Source organism: Marmota monax, unplaced genomic scaffold, assembly GCF_021218885.2.
Source record: "Marmota monax isolate L192 unplaced genomic scaffold, Marmota_monax_Labrador192_F-V1.1 WCK01_AAM20220418_F8-fsc00125, whole genome shotgun sequence".
In the NCBI taxonomy this organism is placed as follows: Eukaryota; Metazoa; Chordata; class Mammalia; order Rodentia; family Sciuridae; genus Marmota; species Marmota monax.
The window spans coordinates 12,631,023-12,655,298 of record NW_026695235.1 but is presented as its reverse complement, the minus strand read 5'-3'; the positions used below and the strand labels follow the sequence as shown (position 1 = coordinate 12,655,298).

At 57.9% G+C, this 24,276-nt stretch overlaps 3 protein-coding genes across 3 annotated transcripts; 1 reads left to right on the top strand and 2 right to left on the bottom strand.

Moving 5' to 3' along the window:
* Positions 1-6,192: 6,192 nt before the first annotated feature.
* On the top strand, positions 6,193-7,605 carry LOC124089084 (keratin-associated protein 12-3-like). Its single transcript, XM_058577305.1, has one exon. The coding sequence runs from the start codon at positions 6,313-6,315 to the stop codon at positions 6,631-6,633; it is 321 nt and encodes a 106-aa protein (XP_058433288.1). The 5' UTR covers positions 6,193-6,312; the 3' UTR covers positions 6,634-7,605.
* A 4,093-nt stretch (positions 7,606-11,698) lies between these two features.
* On the bottom strand, positions 11,699-13,171 carry LOC124089082 (keratin-associated protein 12-2-like). Its single transcript, XM_058577304.1, has one exon. The coding sequence runs from the start codon at positions 13,142-13,144 to the stop codon at positions 12,764-12,766; it is 381 nt and encodes a 126-aa protein (XP_058433287.1). The 5' UTR covers positions 13,145-13,171; the 3' UTR covers positions 11,699-12,763.
* An 8,631-nt stretch (positions 13,172-21,802) lies between these two features.
* LOC124089059 (keratin-associated protein 10-2-like) lies at positions 21,803-23,546 on the bottom strand. Its single transcript, XM_058577290.1, has one exon. The coding sequence runs from the start codon at positions 23,197-23,199 to the stop codon at positions 22,078-22,080; it is 1,122 nt and encodes a 373-aa protein (XP_058433273.1). The 5' UTR covers positions 23,200-23,546; the 3' UTR covers positions 21,803-22,077.
* Positions 23,547-24,276: the final 730 nt, after the last annotated feature.

Here is a 24,276-nt window from a genome sequence, read left to right as displayed (position 1 = left end):
TGTCCGCGGAGGAGCCCACAGAGACAGGCCTCGTCGCCCCCTTGGGGTGAGGATCGCGATGTGGCCTCCGAGCCCCCTCGTTCCCCGGTGCCCCTCGACACGGAGCACAGGAGGTGCCCAGCCAGCGAGGTCCCACTCCCCTCACCTGCAGGCAAAGCCACCTCCTGGTCGGGGCCGGTGGCTGCAGGGTCTCAGAAGCCGGGTGCACGTGGTGACCACGTCACTGCTTTGTCCTCACTGTCTGGGCGTCTATGACAGATGGCCAGTGGGACCATTTATACCCTAAGAACTGTGTGCAGGCTGGTGACACCGCGCAGCCGCAGAGCGCGGGCTTTTGCGCGCGGCCCGGGCCCCCCTTGACCCCAGCACCTCGCCAACACCGTGGTGCGACACAGGGAACGAGAGTGACCTCTGCATCAGTGTTTCAGGGTGTAGTTCAGCGATGTGATGTGGCCTTCTCCCCCATAAACTCTGCCTCCTCACTGTCCCCTGCCTGCCCGGCCCCCCAGTCTGCGCCCTGCTCCTCTGAAGGTGCCGTCACAGCTCTTTCATGCAGGTGGACTCCCACCTTTGTCCTTTGGTGGCCCTGCCTGCCACAGCAGGTGCCAGGGCTTCTTTCATGTTCATGGCTGAATAGTCTTCCAACGTAGCTGTACCTCGTGGTGTCAACCCATTCATCTGCCGATGCAGTCAGTCATTTCTACCCTTTGGCGATTGTGAATGGTGCTGCAAAAGACACTGGCATCCAATTATCTGATTGAGACTCTGTAGAGAGTTTCTTTAAGGTACCCCTCACTTCCTGGGGGCACAACTGCTGGCTTGTTTGGCAATGCTGCGGTTACACTTTTTTGGGGTGCTTAACCTGTGAGCCACATCCCCAGCCCTTTCTATTTTTTTATTTTGAGACAGGGCTCTCACTAAGTTACTTAGGGCCCCAGTGCATTGCTGGCCTTGAACTTTCCGTCCTCCTGCCTCAGCCTCCTGACCTGCTAGGATTGCAGGTGTGCACAGGCACCCACTGTGCCTGGCTGGTTTTCTTAAAAAGGCAGCTGTAGCTGGGGTGTGGCGGCATCTCACAGAGGTTTTGGTTTGCTTTCCCCAGTGACCACCAGCAAGGAGTGTGCCTTGTGTGCTTGTGGACATTGGTGTGTCTGTGGGTGAGACGTCCACTGGCGCTCTGCCTGCTTCAGTCCAGTGTTGGATTGGGTCATGTGTTAGATTTTACCAAAGCTTTCTACGTGGGCCGAGAGGGTCTTTTAATCCAGGAACATGGGATGTCTTTCCATTTATCAGGTCTTCTTTAATTCTTTTAAAAATATCTGTTTTGGTTGTTTAGATGGATATTTCTTTAGAAGATACAATACCATTAATCAATCAATTTTGTGAGGTGCTGAGGACCCGACCCAGGGCCTCACACACGTTAGGCCAGCGCTCTGCCACCAAGTCCCAACCCCAGCCTGTTCTTTAATTCTTTAGCATCCTTTTGTAGCTTTCAACGTGCAGATCTTGTCTGTTGGTCAGGTTTGTCCCTAGGTGCTCTCTCCTTTTCAGCGCCATTGCAAATGGAGCCTTTTTTTGCTTAATTTCCTTTTTGGGTGGTTCAGCCCTCGTGTACAGAAACACGTTGATGTCATGTCCTGAGACGTTGCTCAGTTCTTTAGTAAAGGGTCAGTGGCTCTCTGGGGCGTCTCTGGGAGTTTCTCGGTGCCGCCCGTGTCTCTGCAGTAGAGGGACTTCTTCCTCTGTCTCTGGGCTTGTTCCACCTCTTGTGTGCTCCTGGTCTGGGGGGGGCAGTTCTTCCCAGTCGGTGTGAGGCAGCGGCAGGTTTTCCTAAATGCCCTCCATACATTCAGGAAGCTCCTTCGTCTTCCTGATCTTCTTAGTGTTTTCTTTTTCTTTTCCGCCATGTCTTAGATTTCGTCAAAGCCTTTCCACGTGGGCTGAGAGGGCCACCTGTTTTCCCCTTCAGTCTGGTAACTTGGCGTGTTGCATTGGTCGATCTTTTGGGCTGACCATCGGCCTCCTTGGACAAACCCCACTTAGTCATGGCGTATGATATTCTGAACGCTCCTGCTGCTGGGCCTGCTGAGGGGGCAGGGCGGCTGGAGCTCTGGCCGGGGCAGCACCCAGCTCTTGTGGTCCCCACTGCTTCCTGCCACAGGCCTCTTCCTGCCCACGTCCCCTCCTGGGAGCAGGTCTTGGGGGCTGCAGCAGGGACAGTGGGCTCAGGCCCCGGGCTGCGGGGGACGTAGGACTGTCTCAGAGGTGGCTTCTCATGGCCAATGCTGCTTTTGGGTGTTCGGTGGACTCACCTTGTCCGCCTGCAGGCTGGACACCTGGTTCTCCGAGTGTCCCCAGCCCCTGACCGCAGCCCAGTTCCCTCTGAACAGTGGGCTGCCGCAGTCCGGGTCACTGTTGTGACCTGTCAAGAGCAGCATTCCATTGTGCTTTGTAGTTTCAGTGAAAAATCTCACTGTTTTTCTACTTAGCTACTTTTATTTCCCTGTATTTTGGTTTTTGTTTAGTTATAAAATATTTTAAACACAGCAAAGTTGGGAGACTTAACTGGTGAGTATCCGCCCGGGGAGCGCTGGTTTCATACTGCACACTGGGCTCTCCACCAGATGACCCCAGCAGCCACCTCGGCCAGTGCACCTCGATGCATTTCAGGGTCAGTGCAAACACAGCAGCTTCCCCGGGCCTTCAGCCAGGGCGCGAACCAGGGCCCAGTCCTCCTGTTTCTGTGTGTGAGATCAGTGGACGGACTGGACGCCTGGCCCGACCCTCTCTGCAGACCCTCCCGACCCGGCAGTTTCCTGGCCTCACAGCCTGCTGGCCAGGGCTGCAGCCACACCTGGTGCCCGCTGTGTGCTGGCTGTGGCCGACTTAGGGCACGCCCTTCCGCTGGGCAGGAGGCCCCTGCCTGTCCTGCTGGCCGCGATCCAGTCTCTGGGGCCATGGGCGATGGGCCTCTTTTTGGTGTGAAAGCTCTTCCCACAACGGACAGTGGCCACCGAGCCTCCCAGGCTCCTCCTCCTCCTCCTCCCTCGGTTTCCAGGATCCACAAGAGCCCTGGACAGAGGCCCCAGGGTGAAACCAGGGGACGGAGGTGCCCTGGGACTCAACAACCTGCACCCACTCCCTCCAGAGGGGCCCTGAGCCCAGGCCCCTCGCCCTGGCAGTGGCTGTCGGAGAGACCAGCGGGGTAGGACCTGCAGCCAGCACAGGACAGGACGGCACAGGACAGGACGGCACAGGACCACGAGGAAGCGCTCGGGGGAAGAAAGACCAACCTGAGCTGAGGAGCAGATGCCTCATTGCTTATGGGTGACTAAGATTCAGGGATCAGGACCAGGACACCATTGCCACAGGGGACGTGAGTCCGTCACAGACGTGGGACTAAGTGGAGGAATCTGGTGTCTGGACAAAGAGAAAGTCTTCGGTGGTCACCAGGGGAGAGGTGGTCCTCACATAATTCATCAGCAGCAGGAGGGGGTGCTGCAGGGGAGGGGCCTGCAGACCAGGGTGGGCAGGAGGGCTGGCAGCACACAGAGGGTGGGCAGCTCCGGGCACGCAGCAGGCCCCCGGCAGGGGCTGGGCACACACACAGGGCGGCACAGAGAGTCACACAGGGGCTGGCCAGCAGGAGGAGGGGACCCAGCATAGGGAGGCAGGACAGGCTGGGGGCAGCCCAAGGAGCAGCTGGTGTGGCCCAACGAGGCCGACGCCCTGTCCCTGGCATGGCCTCCTGCTCTGCCCACTCTGCTGACCTCCCTCTGGTCCCTCAGCCCAGGAAGCCCTTTCTCAGCTGCAGGCGCCCGCGACGAGCTGGCTGTGTGCTTTCTGAACTCGGAGGCCAGTCAGCTGGAGGCCGACTGTGGAGGCCAGGGGATGCCACCTCGTGGGTTCCCAAGGTCCCCCACTGCAGACGCCCCGTCTGGTGTCCCCACAGCACCGCCCGCTCCTAGCCCCAGGGCCCCGCTCAGATCCTCCATGTCACAGACATGTCATCCTCGCCTGTGACGGACAGTGACCCACAGTCTGTTTGCCCGTCTGAATTCTTGTCCCCTGTTCTGACTGGGTGACCGCTGCTGCCATCTTCGAGCTCAGGGTCCCTCCACGATGTGGCTCCGTGAGGCCCGTCCGTGTGGAGTTACACGTCGGCTGCTGACTTTTCTGGGATTCCCGTTTCATAAGCTTCGCTCTCCCTGCGAGGCCCTGCTCACGCAGCAGCGGCTCTCCGCTGGCCGCTCCCCTGCGGCAGCTGCCGCTCCCTGGTGCCCGTCTAAGTGCCCTGGGGACGACGTTCCTGGTCGCCTTTCCTGTCTGGTCATTGGGACTGAACCGTGGGGTCCCAGGCTGCGACTCCGGCCTCCGGGTTCTGACTGCTGGTCCTGGCCCGGGAGACGGCGTGCGGTGGGCCGTGTGGGAGGGGTCCTCAGCTCTCTAACCCCAGGGTCTCCACGTCCACCTGCTTCCAAGGAAGTCCTGATGTGGGTGGCCTTGGGCTTCGCTCGGCGACGGTCGATCTCCCCAGGCCCTGGGCCAGGAGTGTGGCTGCACTGGATGCTGTGGGCGTCCACTGTCCACCCTGCTGCACCTCCTCCTGGTGGCCTTCCCCAGCAGTTGCAGCCCACCCCCTCCACAGGTTCCAGGCGTCTCCTGGGCTCCTGTGCGCCTGCTCCATTGCTGGGCCCCCCCTGCTCAGGTCCTGGGCTTCTGCTGTCCCCCTGCTGCCCGCCCCGTGCAGAGGGCCAGGGCTTTCATGTTTTGCTCGTTTTTTGCTGATGGCACGGCAGCTGGGACAGTGGCCGCAGCCTTGGGAGCACGGCCTGCGCTACTGTGGCTGCTCACCGCGGTGGCCGTCTCCCGCCTGGTCTCTGGGGCACAGTTAGTGGAGCGCTCTGCTGGCCGCCGGCCATCTAGGTGCCCAGTGTCCTTCCAGAGTAGCTCCTGTCTGTCCCAGGGGGTCCTGGTCCGGGCAGTAGATGCTGAGGAGGCGCTGGGAGACCCTCACTCGGCTTCGATATGGACCCAGTGGAGAGGGGCTGACAGGCACGGAGCCGAGCCCCTGCTTCCCGCTGACGGGGGTCGGGGTCAGCCAGGGTGAGGCTTCAGAGCCGCTGAAGCGACCTCCGTCCATGGCGGCTGTCCTGGAAAGCCTTCCACCATGGGGCAGGGTCTTCGTGCTGGGCTCCCGGTGCTGCGGGAGGAGTGGGCAGGGCGGGCCTGCAGAGCTGCCAGGAGGACCACGCAGGGGCCGGGAGTGAGCCTGCTCACACGCCTGTCGGGCCCACGCGTGTGCGCTTGTGTGCGGGCTGCGGGCTCCGCGCCGTGCAGGCCTGGGAAACGGCCTCAGGGGGCCACTGCGAGCCCACCCTGCGTCCCCCCGAGGGTCTCCCCCAAGCGCTTCGGAGGCGCCAGCTCTGCGCCATGTTCCAAGGTCTGCTCGCTGTTGGGGGAGGAGAAGGTGACCCAGGGACTGGAGTGGAGGGAGGACGACGCAGGAGGCGGCCTGGGCAGTGTGCACGGCCCAGGGGAGAGCCCGGGCAGGGCACAGCTGCCCACCTGCTGTGTCCCTCCTTCCCTCGGCTCTACAAGGACAGAGCCATCAGAGGACAGGAGAGATGACCCGATGGGAGGCCCCGTCCCCCTGTCTGCCCGGCCCACACGGGGGCTGCAAAGACCCGCCGCTGTGCTCAGAGCGTCTCCCACCACCTCAGTCCAGCTGGGGTGGACACTGTGGGCTCCCACATGGTCCTGGCCCTCCCGGAGCTCATGGCTCAGGTCCACAGGCCCAACCTGCCCTGGCCTGTGGGCCTCCGTCTACCTGGGGCCGCCTGCTTTTCTGGATCTGCCCCTTAGGAGGTGTGGGTGTCCCATCCTGGCTCCCAACCGTAGGCTTCCCTGATGGGCACAGGGGCACCGCCACGTCCACCACCCACCCTTTCCCTCCTGGCCCAGGATGGTCTCCATGCCTATCTTCCTGTCCACTGCTCTCTGGCCCCTCCCTGGGCTCTGGGAATCTCACAAAAGCAACTCAGGAAACTGGTGGAGCCAGCCAGAGCCAGCGAGGCCCCGGGCAGTTCCCAGTGTGCAGAGCTCCAGGAAGGGGCCATTAGTCACGGGGCCCAGCAGAGCAGCCACAGCTACAGCAGCCACGTGAGCGTGGCCCAGGCAGAGGAAGCAAGCCAGGAAGACCCGGCCGAGCTTCCGTGTTGCCCGGACGCCCGGCCGGCATATAAGGGCTGCCAGGGGAGGAGGCGCCAGACCTCACCACCTCCTCCCCAGCACCAGCCAGCCTCAGCCACCATGTGCCACACCAGCTGCTCCTCAGGCTGCCAGCCGGCCTGCTGCCTGCCCAGCCCCTGCCAGGCGACCTGCTGCGTGCCCGTGAGCTGCAGGCCCACTGTGTGTGTGCCCGTGAGGTGCCAGGTGGCCTGCTGTGCGCCCGTGAGCTGCAGGCCCATCGTGTGTGTGGCCCCCTCCTGCCAGTCCTCTGGGTGCCTTCCCATGAGCTGCCGTCCTTCCGTGTGTGTGGCCCCCTGCTGCCAGTCCTCGGGGTGCTGCCAGCCCCCCTGCCCCACCCTCCTCTGCAGACCCGTCTCCTGTAGCACCCCCGCCTGCTGCTGACCACACGCCACAGACCAGCGGCTCCCAGGGCAGGCGGCCACCCCTGCACCCTGCCAGCACTGGGGACGGTGGAAAGCACGGCCAGTGGCCCCTCTGCACTGGGGGAGAGGGCGGGAGGACGGTGCTGATGCCCCTGCCCTGCCTGTCCCCCGGGCAGTCCTGCTCCCAGGGGCCTTCTCTAAGCCCACGTGAGCTAATAAACCAGCTTCCCGTTCACGGCTGTAGCTCTGTCCTTCCTCTGAGTTGGCCTGGCCATCTATCCTGGTGACCTCTCTTCACATGGTTGATGGGGAGCCCTGGGTGGGGAAACGGCCTGAGGCCCAGTGTCCAGGTGGCGCGGGTTGGGGACGAGCCTCTGGCCTGCGGCCTGCTTCCCAGCAGAGTTCCTTCCCGCCGCTGGGCGCGGCCTGGAGGCCTGAGGCCTGGCGCCTCCCCTCAGGGACGTCCTGGTTCCCCAGGTCGGCCCCGTCTGTCTGTGCCTCAGGTTCTCAGGGCTGGACCAGCTGCGATTGGCCCCCCACCGCTGTCCACATCCGGTTTGGGTTGATCAAGGAACACTGTCACAGCATAAGCAGGAGCGCGCCAGGTCCCAGCACAGAAACCAGACGCGCCAACAGCTCACCAGCAACGTCTCGGGGCACCAGGCGGCAGTTCTTACTCGTTATTCTGTCCCCCAAAACTACAGCTGGGGGCTGGGGAGGTGGCTCAAGTGGTGGCGCGCTCGCCTGGCATGCGTGGGGCGCTGGGTTCCATCCTCAGCACCACGTAAAAATAAGATAAAGATGTCATGTCCACCTAAAACTGAAAATAAATTAAAAAAAGAACTACAGTGGACTCACGCTTCTCTGTTGGCCTGGAGTGTGAGCTTTTGAGTCGAGGGCCTTTGAGGACGTGGGTCTCTGGAGTAAGCTCTTCTCCGCAGGGTGCTGGAGCGAGTCCTCTGCTTTGTGGGTGAGCTTCCTCCCTCTTGCCCCGTGGTTCTCAGGTGACCATTAGGTTACATTTCCCGGGAGACGGGCAGCTTCCTCAGGAGCTGGTTCCAAGTTCTGGTGCTCCAGGGTCAGCCTGGGACCTGACTTCCTGGGCTCCACGCTGGCCGCCCCGGGCTCCACCTTTTCATTTATGCCCTAGAGGCCTGTGGTGAGGTTGGAGTTTCGTCATTGCCCGGTGGCCTGGGTCCTGTCGGGTTGTCTACATGGGGGCTTTGGATGAACCTGAGTCAGAGGCGACGGTCAGCCTGAGGGCACACGCGGCTGCATCGCCCGCGCACAGAACCACTCTGTGTGAGCACGCGTGACACGCAGTGTCATGCACCACCCTGGCACACGCCTGCTTCCCACTGTCCTGCACCCCAGCGTCCACAGCCCAGGGCTGTGGTGCAGTGGGCTAGGTTGCCAGGTGACCACAGCGGCTGCTCAGAGGGAATGCTCACCGTCCCTCCAGGGGCGTGGCTGGACCAGTAGCACTGCTGTTTCTCACCAGAAGACCTCCCCCAGCGCTTTGTCTGGTGGTGGCCGGCTGGATGAGGACTAGCCCGGCCAGTGCTCTCACACTGGGCACCGGGGAGGGGTCCTGCAGGTCAGGCTGCTGAGGCAGACGTCACTGGCCCAGCTGCCAGGCATGCAGCGTGGCCGAGAGCAGCTGTCCAGGAGGGCACCAACCTGCCCCGTCTTCAGGACAGCACCTACTGGACGTGCTCACTGTCCCCTTCTAGGCTCTGGGAACACTGAGGTGCAGCAGGGCTTGGTGTCTACTGTCTGTCCCCCACACCTGCCCGGCACCTTCACGTCACGCGTGTGCTTGTGCAGACGGGCGGCACTCGGACTCCAGGTTGGGGAGCGGGCAGGACCAGGGAAGGGGCGGGAGAGGCGGAGAGCTTCTGAGAAAGCCTGGCCTGGCGCAGTGTGGCCGCAGCCTCTGTGGGGACATGCTCACCAGGTCTGGCCACGCAGAGCAGGGGCCTCTCCCGCGACTGCAGCTCCCTCCGGGCTGCACAGCACAGCGGCTGCGGGAGAAGGCTGGCGAGGAGGCCGGTAGGAGGCCGGTAGGAGGCCGCGGAGCCCAGCCCAGGGGCGGGGTGGTGTGGCAGGCGCACAGTGGCTCGCTGGAGCCCTGAGCGGGCGGTGGGCTGCGCTCCGAGGGCACGGGAGGCCTGCCCCCAACGTCAGAGGACAGACTCGACCGAGACCGAGGCTGGCGAGCCCGCTTCCCAGCTAGACCCCGGGGGCTCCTGCAGCGTGGGTGGGCTGGCCGGGAGCCCGTGGCCTTGAGCTGGACGACACTCTGTCACCCTGTCCCCTCAAGCTGCCACGTCTTAATAAAGTCCTGAACACTTCTGCAGGCGTCTCTCTCGCTTGGACTGCACACCTGCCTGCGCTGCTGTGGCTTGCAGCGTCACATAAAATGCAGATGACGGGACTCGGGGAATATCGTGGTTTGGATGTGGGGTCCCCCAGAAGCTCAGGTGTGAGATAATGCGAGAAGTTCGGAGAGCAAAGGGCTGGGTTAGGAGCGCCTTAACCCAGCCCGGGAATTCGTCCCCTGGTAGGGGCTACTGAGTGGCGGCTGGAGGCAGGTGTGGCTTAGGGGTCTCCATTTGTATCTCTGCTTCCTGGTCACCAGGTGAGCTCCTTCCCTCTGCCACACTCTGCCACCACGATGCTCACATCGCCTTGAGCCCGGGTATGGACCTGGCCTTCCTCGGGCTGAGACCTCGGAATCCGAAGCCTCCAAGGGGACTTTCCTGCTCTGCAGTTGCTCTGTCGGGCCTTGGCACAGCTGAGAGGAAGTGGCCCGGACCCTGGGTCACTGGGACGCGAGTGTGTCGGCAGGAGCGTGGAGTCCTTCTGCTGTCAGGGTCAACGGCTCCACGGTCCCCAGGGAGATAGGGAGCACTGTCAGGGAGGGAGCTTTAGCCCAGGTGCGGGTCACGGCTTTCTGGGGCAGGTGCCCGCCATCTCTCACTGTGGGGTGTGCTCGGTCGGGGCTGTTTGCCTGGGTAGAGCTCAGGCCTTCCCGGCTGTCCTGAGCTGTCTGTCTGTCTGTCCTGCTGCAGCTGAAGTCCAGTGGTCAACGCGATTTCTGTTTCTCCTCTCTGTCCATCAGTTGGAACTGTTGGTGTGGAGCTGGCTGTGAGGTGCTGACGTGTTCAGGGTGCAGTTCTTGAGTGGACCCCTGTACGGTCTTGCATTCTCCCCTCTAGCCCTGCGATACCTCCTCCGTGTTCCGTGGGCGCACTTTCCATCTGAGTCCTCTCCGTCTGTCTGAGTCCATTTGAGCTGGGTTTCTGGGAGGTAGACAGCATACTGTTGGACTCTGGTTTTTATCCCATATGAGAATCTGTCTCTTGATTTCGGTGTCAGACCTTTTGCTTTGGAGGTGCTTGTTGGTGGGTTTACATGAACAGGCCACCTGGGTACTTTAGGGGTGAACACACTCCACCCGCCTCCTTTCTCTGTTTCCCTCCGTGCCTCTTTGGGGCTCTGTCTCTCCAGCACCCCGTTCCGTCTCTGTGGGGCTGGTTGGCCAGAGGCCTTCGCAGGCTCCTTTGGCCTCGAGTCTACGACACACCTCAACAGCACTGAGCTTGGGGACCTGACGAGGTCACCTCCTCTTGCCTCCTGCTGTCCGAGGGTGACCATTGTGGTTTAAACCATGATAATCCCGCCACACATCACTGTTTTTGCTCTGGGGGGGCGGGCTATCTTGTCGTCCTTGTACATCCACTTTCTCTTTTTTAATATCGGCTTCTTAGTTGTAGGTGACACGATGTCTTTAGTTTTCTGTGGTGCTGAGGATGGAACCCAGGGCCTCGCGCGTGCCAGGCGAGTGCTCCATCTTCCCTTTAAAGCGCTCTCTGGAGCCGTGTTTTCCTCCGCTGTCCGGCCCTTGGCCTGGAGGGGCTCTCGGACACCCTGCACCGACTCCTGTGAGCGGGCTCTCGGGGTTTCCATGAAAGGTCCTCATTCCACTTTCACTTTGGAAACACGGTTTGCTTCCTGCCCAGGGTGTTAGGTTCATTGTCTCTTCTCAGCAGAAACCTACAACGGGACGCGGAGACCGCAAACGGCAGCAAGCTCCTTCCGACTAGAAGGGCCTGGAGCAGGAGTCGTGGGGTTGGCCTGGGAGTTTTGGTCCCTGGACTTTCCTCCTCGCCTTCTCTCCTCCCTGTCCACGCGCCCCTCATTCTTACTGAGGGTGCTCCCCGTGTCCCCGTTAGTCTCTCTGTTGGAAGGCGGCGTAGGGCATGGGTGCGCGGTGCCCCCTGTGTCCTCGAAGACCCCCCCCCCTGGTCCGGCCCTGCCCCACCCCTCCCTCGCCCCTGGCCAGGCTGCCTGCCCTGTGCGTCTCCCCACCCTCAGCTCCACAGGTCGGCAGTTAAAGATGCCCTTGGACCCTTGCAGTTCTCACAAGCCGCTGTGACTGCCTCTGTCTCCTCTTTGGATTTGGCAGTTGGGGCTGGAGAGCGTCTGCTCCTCCTCTGGGAGGGCATCACCGGGGCTCTCTGGGCTTTGGGACGTGGGGTTTTGTGTTCCATTGTTTCTAGAATGTTCCCAGCTGTCAGCTCCTCACCTGCTGCTTCTGCCCAAGTCTGTCCTCTTTCTGGGGCCATGGTACACAGGGCAGTGTGGCTCACCGTTGTCCTGAGGTCTTGACATCTTGTCCTTGTTTCCCCCTCCTCCGTCTTCTCTGTGTTTTAGTCTTCAATCCAACGAAGCCACACTTGGCTGCGTTGAGTGTGAGGGCCGTTGAAGGGATTCTCCGTGACTCTAATCCCCCTCGCTGCTGGACCTTCGTCGGTTCATACGAGACGACCCCTTAGTGCTCTAGTCCCAGTGTCCGGTGCCTGTGGGTGGCCGTCGTCCTGGCTGTTTATGATCCGCGTCTGCTGGTTGCTCTGTCTTAGACCTCGGAGGGTCTTCCCCTTGCTGACTTGTGTCTTATGATTTGTGGGTATCAGACCCCAGCATTGTTACTGGGGTGCGCGTGTCCCTGGGCCGTCGTGTTCTCACAAGAGAAGATTTCAGGCAAGACGTGAGACGTGCGTGCGGAAAGAAGAGCCAAGGTTCATTAGAGGAGAGAGGAAGCCAGCACCCTCAGGGAGGGTGTGGCTGGTCTCAGAAGGAGAGCGACAGCCCCCGTCCTGTGTCCCAGCTTTTATTGGGAATTTTAGGGGAATTTCCCAAAGGGTCTCGCGTGAGCACCACATCAAAGTTCTTGTTGGCGCTTGTATCGCAGCGCGTTGCAAACTCCCTAGTATGTCATGTTCATTCGTAGGTATCCGACCCGGACTGAGGGGGTGACAGGTCACAGTCCCAGTGAGATCCTGGGAAGGACCGAAAGGCAACTTTTGGGGTGGTCCTGGCTTTGCTGCAGGTTTTATCTGGAGCTTGTTTTTACAGATTTTGTGCCAGCATCTGGCCAGGACGATCTGTCTCTCTGAGGAGGTGCCACCCCACTTGCCTAACTGCGGGGTTGCCCGATGCCCACTGCCTTGGGTCTGGGCTGGCCCAGGGCAACTTTGAATGAATGATTTTACAAAACACAACTGGGGACGGCAGGGTTGCCCCGCACGGGACAGTAGCCCGATCCCCAGTGAGAAGCCTTCTCAGACTTCCTGCCCCTCCTCCAGAGAGCCGCCCTGCCCTGCTTTGGTTTCCTGGGCAGAGGAGGTGGCTTGCCCTCTGTTGGAGGGTCCTTTAGGCCTGTTTCCCACCCACCCCTCAGGGGACAGGGTGTTTTCCACCGTCCCCCACCCTCAGTGAGCCCCAGGAAGGGGGTGGGACACAGATTCAGGTCTCTCCCCCACCAGGGACCCTCCTCGTCAGCTCAGCCAATGGGACGAAGGCTCTTTGGGGAGTGGCCACTGCCCTTCCCTTGTTCTGCACCTTTGGAAATACACGGAGACAGGGGGCAGCAGGGAGGCTGGTTTATTAGCTCACGTGGGCTTAGAGAAGGCCCCTGGGAGCAGGACTGCCCGGGGGACAGGCAGGGCAGGGGCATCAGCACCGTCCTCCCGCCCTCTCCCCCAGTGCAGAGGGGCCACTGGCCGTGCTTTCCACCGTCCCCAGTGCTGGCAGGGTGCAGGGGTGGCCGCCTGCCCTGGGAGCCGCTGGTCTGTGGCGTGTGGTCAGCAGCAGGCGGGGGTGCTACAGGAGACGGGTCTGCAGAGGAGGGTGGGGCAGGGGGGCTGGCAGCACCCGGAGGACTGGCAGCAGGGGGCCACACACACGGAAGGACGGCAGCTCACGGGAAGGCACCCGGAGGACTGGCAGGAGGGGGCCACACACACGATGGGCCTGCAGCTCACGGGCGCACAGCAGGCCACCTGGCACCTCACGGGCACACACACAGTGGGCCTGCAGCTCACGGGCACGCAGCAGGTCGCCTGGCACCTCACGGGCACACACACAGTGGGCCTGCAGCTCACGGGCACGCAGCAGGTCGCCTGGCAGGGGCTGGGCAGGCAGCAGGCCGGCTGGCAGCCTGAGGAGCAGCTGGTGTGGCACATGGTGGCTGAGGCTGGCTGGTGCTGGGGAGGAGGTGGTGAGGTCTGGCGCCTCCTCCCCTGGCAGCCCTTATATGCCGGCCGGGCGTCCGGGCAACACGGAAGCTCGGCCGGGTCTTCCTGGCTTGCTTCCTCTGCCTGGGCCACGCTCACGTGGCTGCTGTAGCTGTGGCTGCTCTGCTGGGCCCCGTGACTAATGGCCCCTTCCTGGAGCTCTGGGGCTCAGGGAGGTTGTTTCTAAAGAGCAGTTAGAGGTGGCCTTGGGGCCAAGCTGCAGGGAGGTGGGGCTCCCCGGGTGCCGAGTGTGGGGCAGGTGGAGGGTTCAGCCTGTGTAGACCAAGGACCAGGCCTGATAGCCCCACACTGGGGACTGGGCTGGGAGCCGGGAGACGCCTGGTGGGACAGAGTCAGCAAGGCCGAGGTCCCTCGGCAGGTCATCAACCCTGAGAAGAGGGAGGAAGAGGTAGGAGAAGTGAGAAGCACCTGGCGATGCCTCACACCGTCCCACACAGGCAGAGGGGAAGGGGGGGACCGACCAGCCATAAACAGGTGTGGAGATGACACAAGATTCCCACAGTGGACAAAGCCAGTTACGGCTCCAGAGTCTCAAGGGACCCCAGCAGGCAGAGAAAGCCCCAGCGAAGCGCGCACTGGAGCGCGGATTCAGAGAAGGTGAAGGCCGGGGGCAGCAGGATGTGAAGGCCACTGGCCCCTGCAGAGAGGAGGGCGCAGGCCGGCATCATCAATGCAGGGGACGGGAAGGGCCGTGGGAGTCTGAAACCCAGCACCCGGGAGCCAGGAGCACGCCTCCAAACAACAGAAGCAGGTGACCCTCTACACAGAGCTGCAGGGGGACATGCAGGGGGACGCGCTCCAGGCCGATGAGAGGTGGACGCAGGAGCCGGAGGGAGGAGGTTGCAAGGCGGTGGCTCCGGTGGCTCAGGTGGCACAGACACAGTTCCCGTCCTCGACAGGTGGCCCACTGAGGGGCCTTCTCACGCTCAGTACGAGTCCGTCTCTGTGGTCACACTGGGTTCCCGTGGTGGTGCTGTGGCCAGCAGCAGAAGAGCCTGTGGAAGGGCACGACCCGTGGCCACTGTGGCTTCTCCTCCGGCCTCCAGGGTCACTCCCTCCCCGTGGACACAGACTGGCTCTGGTGCGCCAGCTTTGAGTCCTGGCTACAGCTTTGGCCTCCCAGAGACAGGGTGGTCTCCAGCCCCGCGGGTTTTCATTACTGTGGGGTCTGGCTGGTCCCAGGTCTTCTTGGACAAAGTCCCCCTTGTCCACTACCAGCTGCCCACAAGGACAGAAGGCTCCCTGGTGCAGCCCAGCAGGAGAACAGCACAGGACACAGCTGTGGCCGGAGCACGTGGAGGAGGAGTCCTGGGGCCGTGAGGCAGGGAGCCCACCGCCGTGGCTGCCGTGGCCACAGGGACAGTGCCCAGAGCCATGCCAGCTCTTGGCTCTGCCCCGGCCTCCACTGAAGGGCGAGGATGAGGGCACCATGGGCTGTGAGGGGGTCTGGCACAGCCCCTCCAGGCCCCCTCCTCCTGGGCTCCCCTCCGGGCTGTGGGAGGCCACTGGTCCAGCAGTGACATTTTGAGGCCCATGTGGTCACACACCCAAGACACGGCCCCCAGGCCCAATTAAGCTGATGTTTTCACCTTTCCACCATCGTCCCTGTCTGTCCCTGCTGATTTGGGACTTTGGGACTGTCACTTTGTGAGCCCCTAAAGCCCACTTTAATGTGCACCCTGGAGAGATGGTGGATCTGGAGCAGCGTCCACCTGCTGCTCCTGTGCCCGCGGTGGCGTGGATCCCACACAGTGCAGCCTGCTGGACTCCCACCTGCCTGTCTGTGCACACGGGCTGCCCCCCCACGGGTCATGGCCATGAGACTGCTCCATGGGGTGTGGTCACGGCGGGGCTCCTTCCAGCCTGTCCTCACTCCACGAAGCCCGGCTCTGGTGGGGAGCACCACGTGGGTGAGGGGGCTTCAGATCTGAGTGGGGCCCTGGGATGAGGAGCGGGCGGTGCTGTGGGGACACCAGACAGGGCATCTGCAGTGGGGGACCTTGGGAACCCACAAGGTGGCATCCCCTGGCCTCCACAGTCGGCCTCCAGCTGACTGGCCTCCGAGTTCAGAAAGCACACAGCCAGCTCGCCTCGGGCGCCTGCAACTGAGAAAGGGCTTCCTGGGCTGAGGGACCAGAGGGAGGTCAGCAGAGTGGGCAGAGCAGGAGGCCATGCCAGGGACAGGGCATCGGCCTCGTTGGGCCACACCAGCTGCTCCTTGGGCTGCCCCCAGCCTGTCCTGCCTCCCTGTGCTGGGTCCCCTCCTCCTGCTGGCCAGCCCCTGTGTGACTCTCTGTGCTGCTGTGTGTGTGCCCAGCCTCTGCCTGGAGGGGGCATGTTTGTGCCTGGGAAGGAGGCCATGGCTCACCCGGGTCTCCCAGGGAGCTGCTTGGGAACCAAGGAGTCCTCAGGAGGGTGGCAGCCAGCGCGTCCCTCTGCAGACTCCCACTGGCCAGTCCTACTGTTGTGATGCCCTGTGTGACGAGGGTGTGACGTGCAGGAGGGATCCCTAGGGCACCTTGCTCATGTGAATTCTTACTGACCAGAACAGCTCACCTGTGTGTACCTGGGCAGCCTCCAGGTGGGGGATGTGTGACAGCTTCTGCCAGGTGTGCCCCAGTGGGGAGACCTCCCATCACATCCTGGCTGTCCCCCAGACAACCCAGGGCTCTTGGCTCTGGCCCCCAGGCAGCAAAGTGTGGCTCTGTCATTGCCTCCTGTTTGGAGGAAGCCTTTGAAGGTAGAGACTGTCCCTGTTCTGTGATGAGGGTCGTGGGGACATGCATCTCCCTCACTGGGTCTGGGGGTCCCGGCACTGAGAACTGTGACCTCTGAACACACTGCCTTGCGTGGTTGAGTGCAAGGAAGCCTGCCCTCCTCTCCAACCCTCACCTCCTCTTCCAAGTGGGCTGGTGTGGCCCTGAGGACATGCAAGCATGGTCAGCTGCTGGTCAGCACAGGGCTGCTGGACACGCGCCATTGTTGAGGGGCTGCACCCACCCATAGCTGTCACTGGTGTCCCATCAGGTGCCCCTGGGATGGGAGGCCACAGCGGTGGCACTCTGTCCATCAGCTGGACTGTGTCTCCAACTCCCTGCAAGTTTCGTGTCACTGGAGTCTGTTGTGACCTGTGCAGCAGCAACAGAGGGTCTCAGGGAGGGTGACAGGAAGTGAGGAAAGACGCTGATGAAGAAAAACATGAGATGTTTTTAAGTGAAGCTGGGGACAGGAGGGACACTGCACTCTGACAGAGGAACAGGGACCCAGAACTAGCTTCACAAGTTTATTATATGGGGTCACATTATCAGGAGGTAAAACTACAGATGATCTGCTAATGGTTCAGAGCCTGTGAGTTATCCAGAGACATGTTTGTGCACTAAGAAGTTGTGGTGTTGGGACGTCTGTGGCCGTCCTGCTGTACCCAGAAACCCACTGAACTGGAACATCTGATAACTGTTGGCTTCAGAGCCAAGGGTGGAGGCTTTTCACACATCCTGCCTTTGGCAAGGAGGGTTTCCCAGGTGTGGCTTTGTGAACACCACAGATCAGCTGATGACTGCAGCTCATCCACTCCCCACATCACCCCACTTTTAATTATTATTGTAACGATGTATGTCTACTTGGAGGTGTTGGAACTGGAATTGGACAAGCTGGCAGTTCACTGTGAGAAAAAAAGCATGGAATTGAGAGCAAGGAAATAAGTCTTAAGAGATACCATACAGTATTTTTAAACATTTTCCAAGGACTAAAACCATTTAGGCATCCCAGAGCTTTTCTGCAAAACTGGAAGGAAATAACATGGGTCTGGATTTCCTGCTTGGCTTGGATGGGATGGTGCAGTTGCAGAAATCTCAACTCACATTGTTATAATTCCAAATTCCTAATAGATGCCTCTTCCCCCAATCCCATTGGCAGCTATTGTGTGGAACAGGTGTTACACAAACAAACAGAGAGTGACATGGCATAGTAAGTGTTGCCTGACCTTAAAACTTTGCATCTGATCACCTAGGCCCACTACAATGCCTCTAAGGCATTCAGCTTAGCTTCAAGTTTATTATTAATAGCTCCCTGATCTCAGAGGGCTCTTGAAGTATTTTGAGCCACAGCATTGGTGATGGGGAGTGCTATTGCCCATTTCCTTTTCTTTTGATAACCAGCTACTTGTCCTTTGCCCTGTCTCATTCCCCCCTCTAATTAAGGGAATCTTTGCTGCTCGTAGGGGAAATGGGCGATGACCGCTCTGGCTGCTTTAGACTGAGAGGGAGCAATGTGGCCAAGCAGTTTGGGTTTCCCTTTAGGAATGTTTTGGGTTAGTTGAGGGGTCTGTGGTTTGGAAAGAATAGGTTGTAAAGTGATCTGGGTGTGGGTGCTTCTATGAGAGAAAAGAAACAAAAATACATGAGTACTGGAACAAGATTAATACAAAATAAATGTTGCAGCATCTGGAATATGTCAGTGAATATCAGGAAGACGATGGAAACCACTAATCTTTCACCAGGAGCTAAGAAGTTGGTCCCATAATAGGGCCAGTGAGGACATGGCCTCTATTTGGGAATGCAAATCTTTTACATTGCCAGTAGGGGCAGTCCTAAGACTCCCTCTTTTGTAGCCTCCATCTTACTTACTCTTGCTGTGGCTGACACAAGTGTACATCTTAAGTTACACTAAAAGAACTGTTGTGTTTTCTTTTAAATGCTCAGGCATGGCTCTGTTTTGGTTATAACTGCTTTGCTAGGTGTTTAAGATCAAGTTGCTCAAATTGACATTGTTCCTATCTATTATTAAGACTCAGCTGAGTTTCCTCAGGGGTCACTCTTGGGAACTTGAGAGAAGCCTCTTTGTTCCTTTAATGCCAGCTTCCAGGATGGGTCTGGGTCTCGTTGACCACGTGGATTTTCTTGGAAGTAGCAGGGACATCTCCTTCCCCAATGCTCCTTCTTTTGCAGCATGGGCACTGGTCAGCTTTCTGTCCTCCAGGGTCTCATTGATCCCCCTGTTTGGGAGGTCATGTGGCCCAGAGTCACAAAGCCCTTGGAGAAGTCCCCTTGTTCCTGGGTCTGAGCTGACCTCAGGGGGCAGGAGCCAAGTATTGGCTATTTTCTTTCTTGGACCTTTAACTTCCTTAAATTTAGTCTCCAAATTTTGGTCTTAAACATCCAGCAAGCAGTTTCATCAGTCTCAAAGTAAAAGCACTGGGTTTTAACTTTAATGTCTGTGATTTTAAGTCATTTACCCCTTCTATTTAATTGGGGTCAGCATTAGTACTGGAAGTTAGCCTTACATCCTATCTGTCCTGTAGCTAATGCCTGTTATCTCCAATTAACTCAGGCTCTTCTACTGAAAGTTGTACTTTTGTAAGGCATGATCTGACAATAGTTATAAAGTTTACAAGAAAAATATAAAATGAAATTAACAAGAGTAAAAACATATTGAGTTTTTTTATAATAGGTATGAACCAAGAAACATAATTTTTATGATCCCCAATTTTGACTTTAAATTTTAGTTTGAAGAACACCAGGTTGGTAAGATGTTCTTCTAAACCTTATATTTTAAAGACTTCTATACTTGGAAGATATGAATATATCCAGTGTACAAAGAAGCCGGTAACAGCACCACAATGATACTGATGTTTTTATATTAATCAAGTTTAGCCTTTAAAGAAAACATTGGAATCTGGAATGTAGTGTAATACTTTAAAATAACAAAATAATAAAATTTGTTATTTAACCAGAGTTGTACAAACCCTAATTCCTTTCAGACTAGTTCCTCTAAATAATAAAACATAACAGACATAAGGAATTATCTTTATAGATAAGAGCAGATTCATGTTTTAAGAAATTCTTGTTACTTCAACCTATAGAGGATTAAACTTTGGTTTATATCAGTATGTTTATATTTGACCTTAGGAAAAGGCCGTAAGTGACTTTAACTGATTGTGCTTATTACATGTAGCCAAGAGAGTTACACATAAAGGCTTTTGAGATTTCCCTACTACAAACCTTCTTCAAGTTACTAATTCTACAATTTTTACCTTACTACACAAAAGACTTTTTCTTTTTAATCCAGAAAGCTTTTTTCTTTTACTTTCCATATTTAAATATATTTTCATACCTAGAACCTTCTTATATCTCTTTCCTAGCCTTTCACTCCTATTCAAATTTATATTCTGAAAAAATCCTTATGAAATGTTGAATTTAGACAAATTACTCCACTTTCATAAGATAAAATACTTTGTTTTAGTAGTACTTTAATTGAAACTCAACTGAAATTTCTTGTATTCTTTGTATATAGAATTACATCTGGGGCTGGGGATGTGGCTCAAGCAGTAGCGCGCTCGCCTGGCATGTGTGCGGCCCGGGTTCGATCCTCAGCACCACATACAAACAAAGATGTTGTGTCTGCGAAAACTAAAAAATAAATATTAAAATTCTCTCTCTCTATCTATCTTTAAAAAAAAATTCTGAGGTTTGCTTGTTAACACAGCTATAGAACTGTGATTGATTGACTACAACATTTAAAATCTGTTCGGGTGACTATGACCAAGACTATGAAGAACCAGACTTAAAAAAAAAAATAGAAGTACATCTGATAGAATTATAACTCTTAGTAACCTTGTTTTTAGTGAAGACACAGAAACAAAGCAATCTCAATTTTTTTCCATTTGCCAATTTATGAAAACACATTTAATGTTTAAATATATTACCTTATGGAATTTAAGAAGTCAAAAGTTTGATTTTATATTTAGCAGTTGATGCTTTAGTACTTTGTAAGTTAATCAGATTTTTTAAACAGACGTTTATGAAGATTGATACCATTCATAGCAAATCTAATTTAATCATTTTTTAACTGTAAAAACCAGGATGTTGGGCTGGGCTGTGGCTCAGTGGTAGAGCACTCGCCTGGCATGTGTGAGGCCCAGGGTACGATCCTCAGCTTCACATAAAAATAAATAAATAAAATAAAGGTATTGCGTCCAACTACAACTAAAAAAATAAATATAAAAAACCCCAACCAAACAAACCAGGATCTCAGACAAGTGTAATCAACAGTACTAGCATCTCGTTCCTGTTGAAGAAAAATCCTAGAAGCTCTGGGTATTACCTTCTAGACGTTTTATAGAAAGCAACACTCTGTTAATTGTCTGACCCCTAGAAAACCTTGTGAGTTAGTAATTTTAAAGACAACTTTACTCTCATCTGATAACCTAACTTGAACTTTTTTTTTAAAGTCACATGAACTAAAGGTATTTGGATCCATTTTTCATTTAAACTTTGATTTATGAGAGCTCCTTTATCTACCTGCAATTTTGACGCCATGCACCTGACCTGTGGGTGCAGCACACATGCAGACTCAGCGCCACCCCCTGGGGTCCACATGCACAGACAGGAATGAGGCTCTGTGGCTGTTTGCAGGTGACCTCCCCAGGTGGGAGGCGACACTACAGATGGTTATGAAGCCTCTATGGATCTCACCTGTTAGACTGAAGTAGAGTCCCCCAGACTTTTGCTTGGTGACTGAAACACAGAGGCTGTACACCTGGAAACGTCAGGTGTAGGTCTGACGATCATGGTGGGCGCCGAAATCAGAGGTTTGGCTGGCCATTGCCCTCAATGGCTATCAGATTTATTCCCAACATCACCACGACTATGTCCTTTTTAGGATTTTGTAACAGGAGATTTTCCAATGTATTTGAGAGCTAACCCTTGAAAACTTGGCCTCTGAACAGAGTGTAAAACCTCTATAGTTAGATTAAATAAGATCGATGAGAAAAATACATTGATTTAGGTGTGCAGACCCAGTGTGAGTTCACACAGCAATGGACCCTGGAGAGCAGCCAGGCACCTCCAATTCAGCCACTTTGCGGGGGACCTCTTAGGGTTTGCTGCCCCTCTTCCTGGGGGTGAGCTCAGCTGGGGAGCACCTTGCAGAACCCTGTCCCGGGGGCCTCTGTTCCTGGTCCCATCCACCCGACTCCACTCTTCCCTGGTTCCCAGGACTCCTCCCATCTGTGTCACAGGGGCCAAATGGGGTCCCCCTGCTGACCTGGCTAGTCTGACTGTTGCCCCCCCTGGCTCTCCAGGCTACAGGTCCACTGAGACCACGGCCTCGCCCCAATCCCTCCTACCCCCACCTGTTGCCTTCCTGAGGGTTTGTGCCTCCTCAGCCAGGCCTGGACCTCACGTGGATGAATGGAGTCCAGGTGGCCCCTGGGCCCTCTGGAAGTTTCTGAGCAGGAATTCTTCACACTTCTGTGGGGGGCAGTCTGTAGGCACTCCCTAGGCAGGTGCCTCCCTCCCTGGCTGCTGTCCTGGTCACCTCTGGAGGCCCGGGGCACTGCCCAGCCCTCTCAGGTCCCCAGCCTGCCGACATCCTGCTTCTCGCAGCTCATCTGTGACCCTGTTAGTGGCCGCCGGGGCAGAGGAAGGAAGTGGGCACGGTACTTCTGCTTCCAGATCTTTGTCTCTAAAGTGCTGTGAATCTGAGTTTGAGAGCTGCGCAGCTCGTAGAGGACAGTGGGCCCACAGCCCAGACGTGGAGCAGGCACCGGGCTCAGGAGAGACAGAAATGCACAGAGGCCATGTTTCCTAGAGAAAGGCTTTATTGATTCAGGCTTTGACCTTGGTCACCGTGGACGCAAGAGAGCAATGCTGACAAGAGGCTCTGGAGTGCCATCTACGGGTAGAGGGACTTGAGGGTGCTCTCTCCCCAGGGAGGGAGGGAGCAACTCCTTCAGGCAGCAGCCTCATGGCCACCAAGCAGGAGAGGGGAGGTTGTGGTGGCTCCCAGTATCAGGGATTCCTGAGAGAAGAATCCTGCTTAGGAGAACAAGAGGGGCTTGCAGAAGCAGGCTGTTGAGCCTGTCAGCAGCAGGACCTCTGGCCCAAGGAGACACCACAGCAGGCCGGGCGGGAGCAGGTGGGGCGGCAGAGCAGGGACACGCAGGAGGCCGGGCGGCAGCAGCTGGGCTGGCAGGAGGAGGCACAGCAGGAGGAGGCGGGCATGCAGCAGGCGGGCCTGCACACGGGGCGGCAGAGCAGGGACACGCAGGAGGAGGGTCTGTAGCAGCAGACGGGCTTGCAGCAGACGGGCACGCAGCAGGACGGCTGGCAGGGGGAGGAGCTGCAGCAGTCAGACTGGCAGCTAGACTGCTGGCAGCAGGAGGAGGAGGCTCCAGAGCAGATGGGCACACAGCACACGGGCTTGCAGCAGACGGGCTTGCAGCAGAGGGACACACCGCAGGACGGCTGGCAGGGGGAGGAGGAGCAGCAAGAGGGCTCACAGCAGGACTGCTGGCAGCAGGAGGAGGAAGTCTCAGAGCAGATGGGCACACAGCACACGGGCTTGCAGCAGAGGGACACACAGCAGGACGGCTGGCAGGGGGAGGATGAGCAGCAAGAGGGCTCACAGCAGGACTGCTGGCAGGGGGAAGAGGAGCAGCAAGAGGGCTCACAGCTAGACTGCTGGCAGCAGGAGGAGGAAGCCTCAGAGCAGATGGGCACACAGCACACGGGCTTGCAGCACACGGGCTTGCAGCAGAGGGACACACAGCAAGATGGCTGGCAGGGGGAGCAGCTGGAGCAATCAGACTGGCAGTTAGACTGCTGGCAGCAGGAGGGGGTGCAGGAGCCGGTGCAGACTGATTGGCAGCAGGGTCTGGACACACAGCTCACTGGGGTGCAGAGGAGGGACAGGCGGGGGGCTGGGGCGCAGCAGCTGGGCTGGCAGCAGCTGGGGGCGCAGCAGGGGGGCTCGCAGCAGCTCTCTGGGCAGTCGTCCACCTGCCAGGAGGACTCGGGGCAAGAGCTGGAGCAGATGGACATGGTGGAGGCGGCCATGGTGGGTGTGCTGGAGGAGGGTGTGTGGGTGAGTGTGTGGGTGTGTGTGGGGAGCTCTGGGCTCTGGCTTTTATACCTGCCCGGTCCCTCTGGTCCCCAGCCCACAGCCTCTCCTTCCGGGTTGCTGGGCCGGCTCCTGGCCGTCATTGGGGATGCTTGTTTACCTGGGAGGCTGTCCAGCTCGTTAATGTCCTGCCAGCGTCGGGGCCCCTGGAGCGGGAGTGGGTTCCGGGAGCACTGAGTGCTGGGGTGTTGTGTGTGGGAGGAGCTTGGCCACCCTGGGCTGCTGGGGCACCCTCCAGCCACTGGACAGCAGCCTCAGGGCCTCGTCTCCCTTGGAGGGAAGCCTGGGCACAGAGGTGTCACCTGAGGCTCACACCCCTCCCCAGGGCCCGTCACCACTGCAGGATGCTTGGCACCTGTACTGAGCACCCAGAGTCCAGGGTGCCTGGTGCCCTGCCCGGGGCCTCATGGCTGTGTGGAGCTGGACAGCCTGAGCCCTGCACAGGTCCTCATCCCTCCACCTCTTCCTGCCTCCTCCCTGTGGCCCTGTCCATCATGTCCCTGTGCCTGAGGACAGCAGGCCTCCATCCTCAGGCCAGGATGGAGGGCTGTGCCCTCCCCGCTGGGGCACCAGGCAGCCTCCTGGGCCGCGGGTCCAGGTTCTGAACCTGCAGAGCCAGGACTGCCCGTTGGCCTTAGCCCTCCTTGGGCCGCCTCTCCATTTGCCCTGCTGCCCGCTGTCCTGGGCACCTGTTTTCCTACCAACCCCCTGTGGGCCCAGTTTCACACTTTTCCTTAGACCATATAAAATGCTCTGTCGAGTTCTGCTTCTTCATGTGGGGAGTGGGCTCTTATCAGACTGACCATCTGTCTGAGAAAAATGAGGAACCTGGTTAACAAATGCAATCTCCACTGGAGGGCCAGAGGATGCACCAGGAGCTGAGGCTGAGGGACCAAGTCCCCATCACCCATCACAGGGGACACAGCAGGGACCACTACTTTCTTGGATTTTCTTCCTGAGGCATTTGCCAGTTCACAGGTCACAGACGAGAGGTTGGGAAAGTGGAGAGAGATTTCAGTGGTCTTGGGGACTGACCACCAACATGAAGTGAAGCCAAGTCAGCTCACAAGCTGAGAGGGGAAGGGACTCTGGCCAGGCACTCATGCTTTTGTGGCAAACGCTGGGTCTAAGCGAGGCTGCTCCCTAGCAGAAGCAGAAGT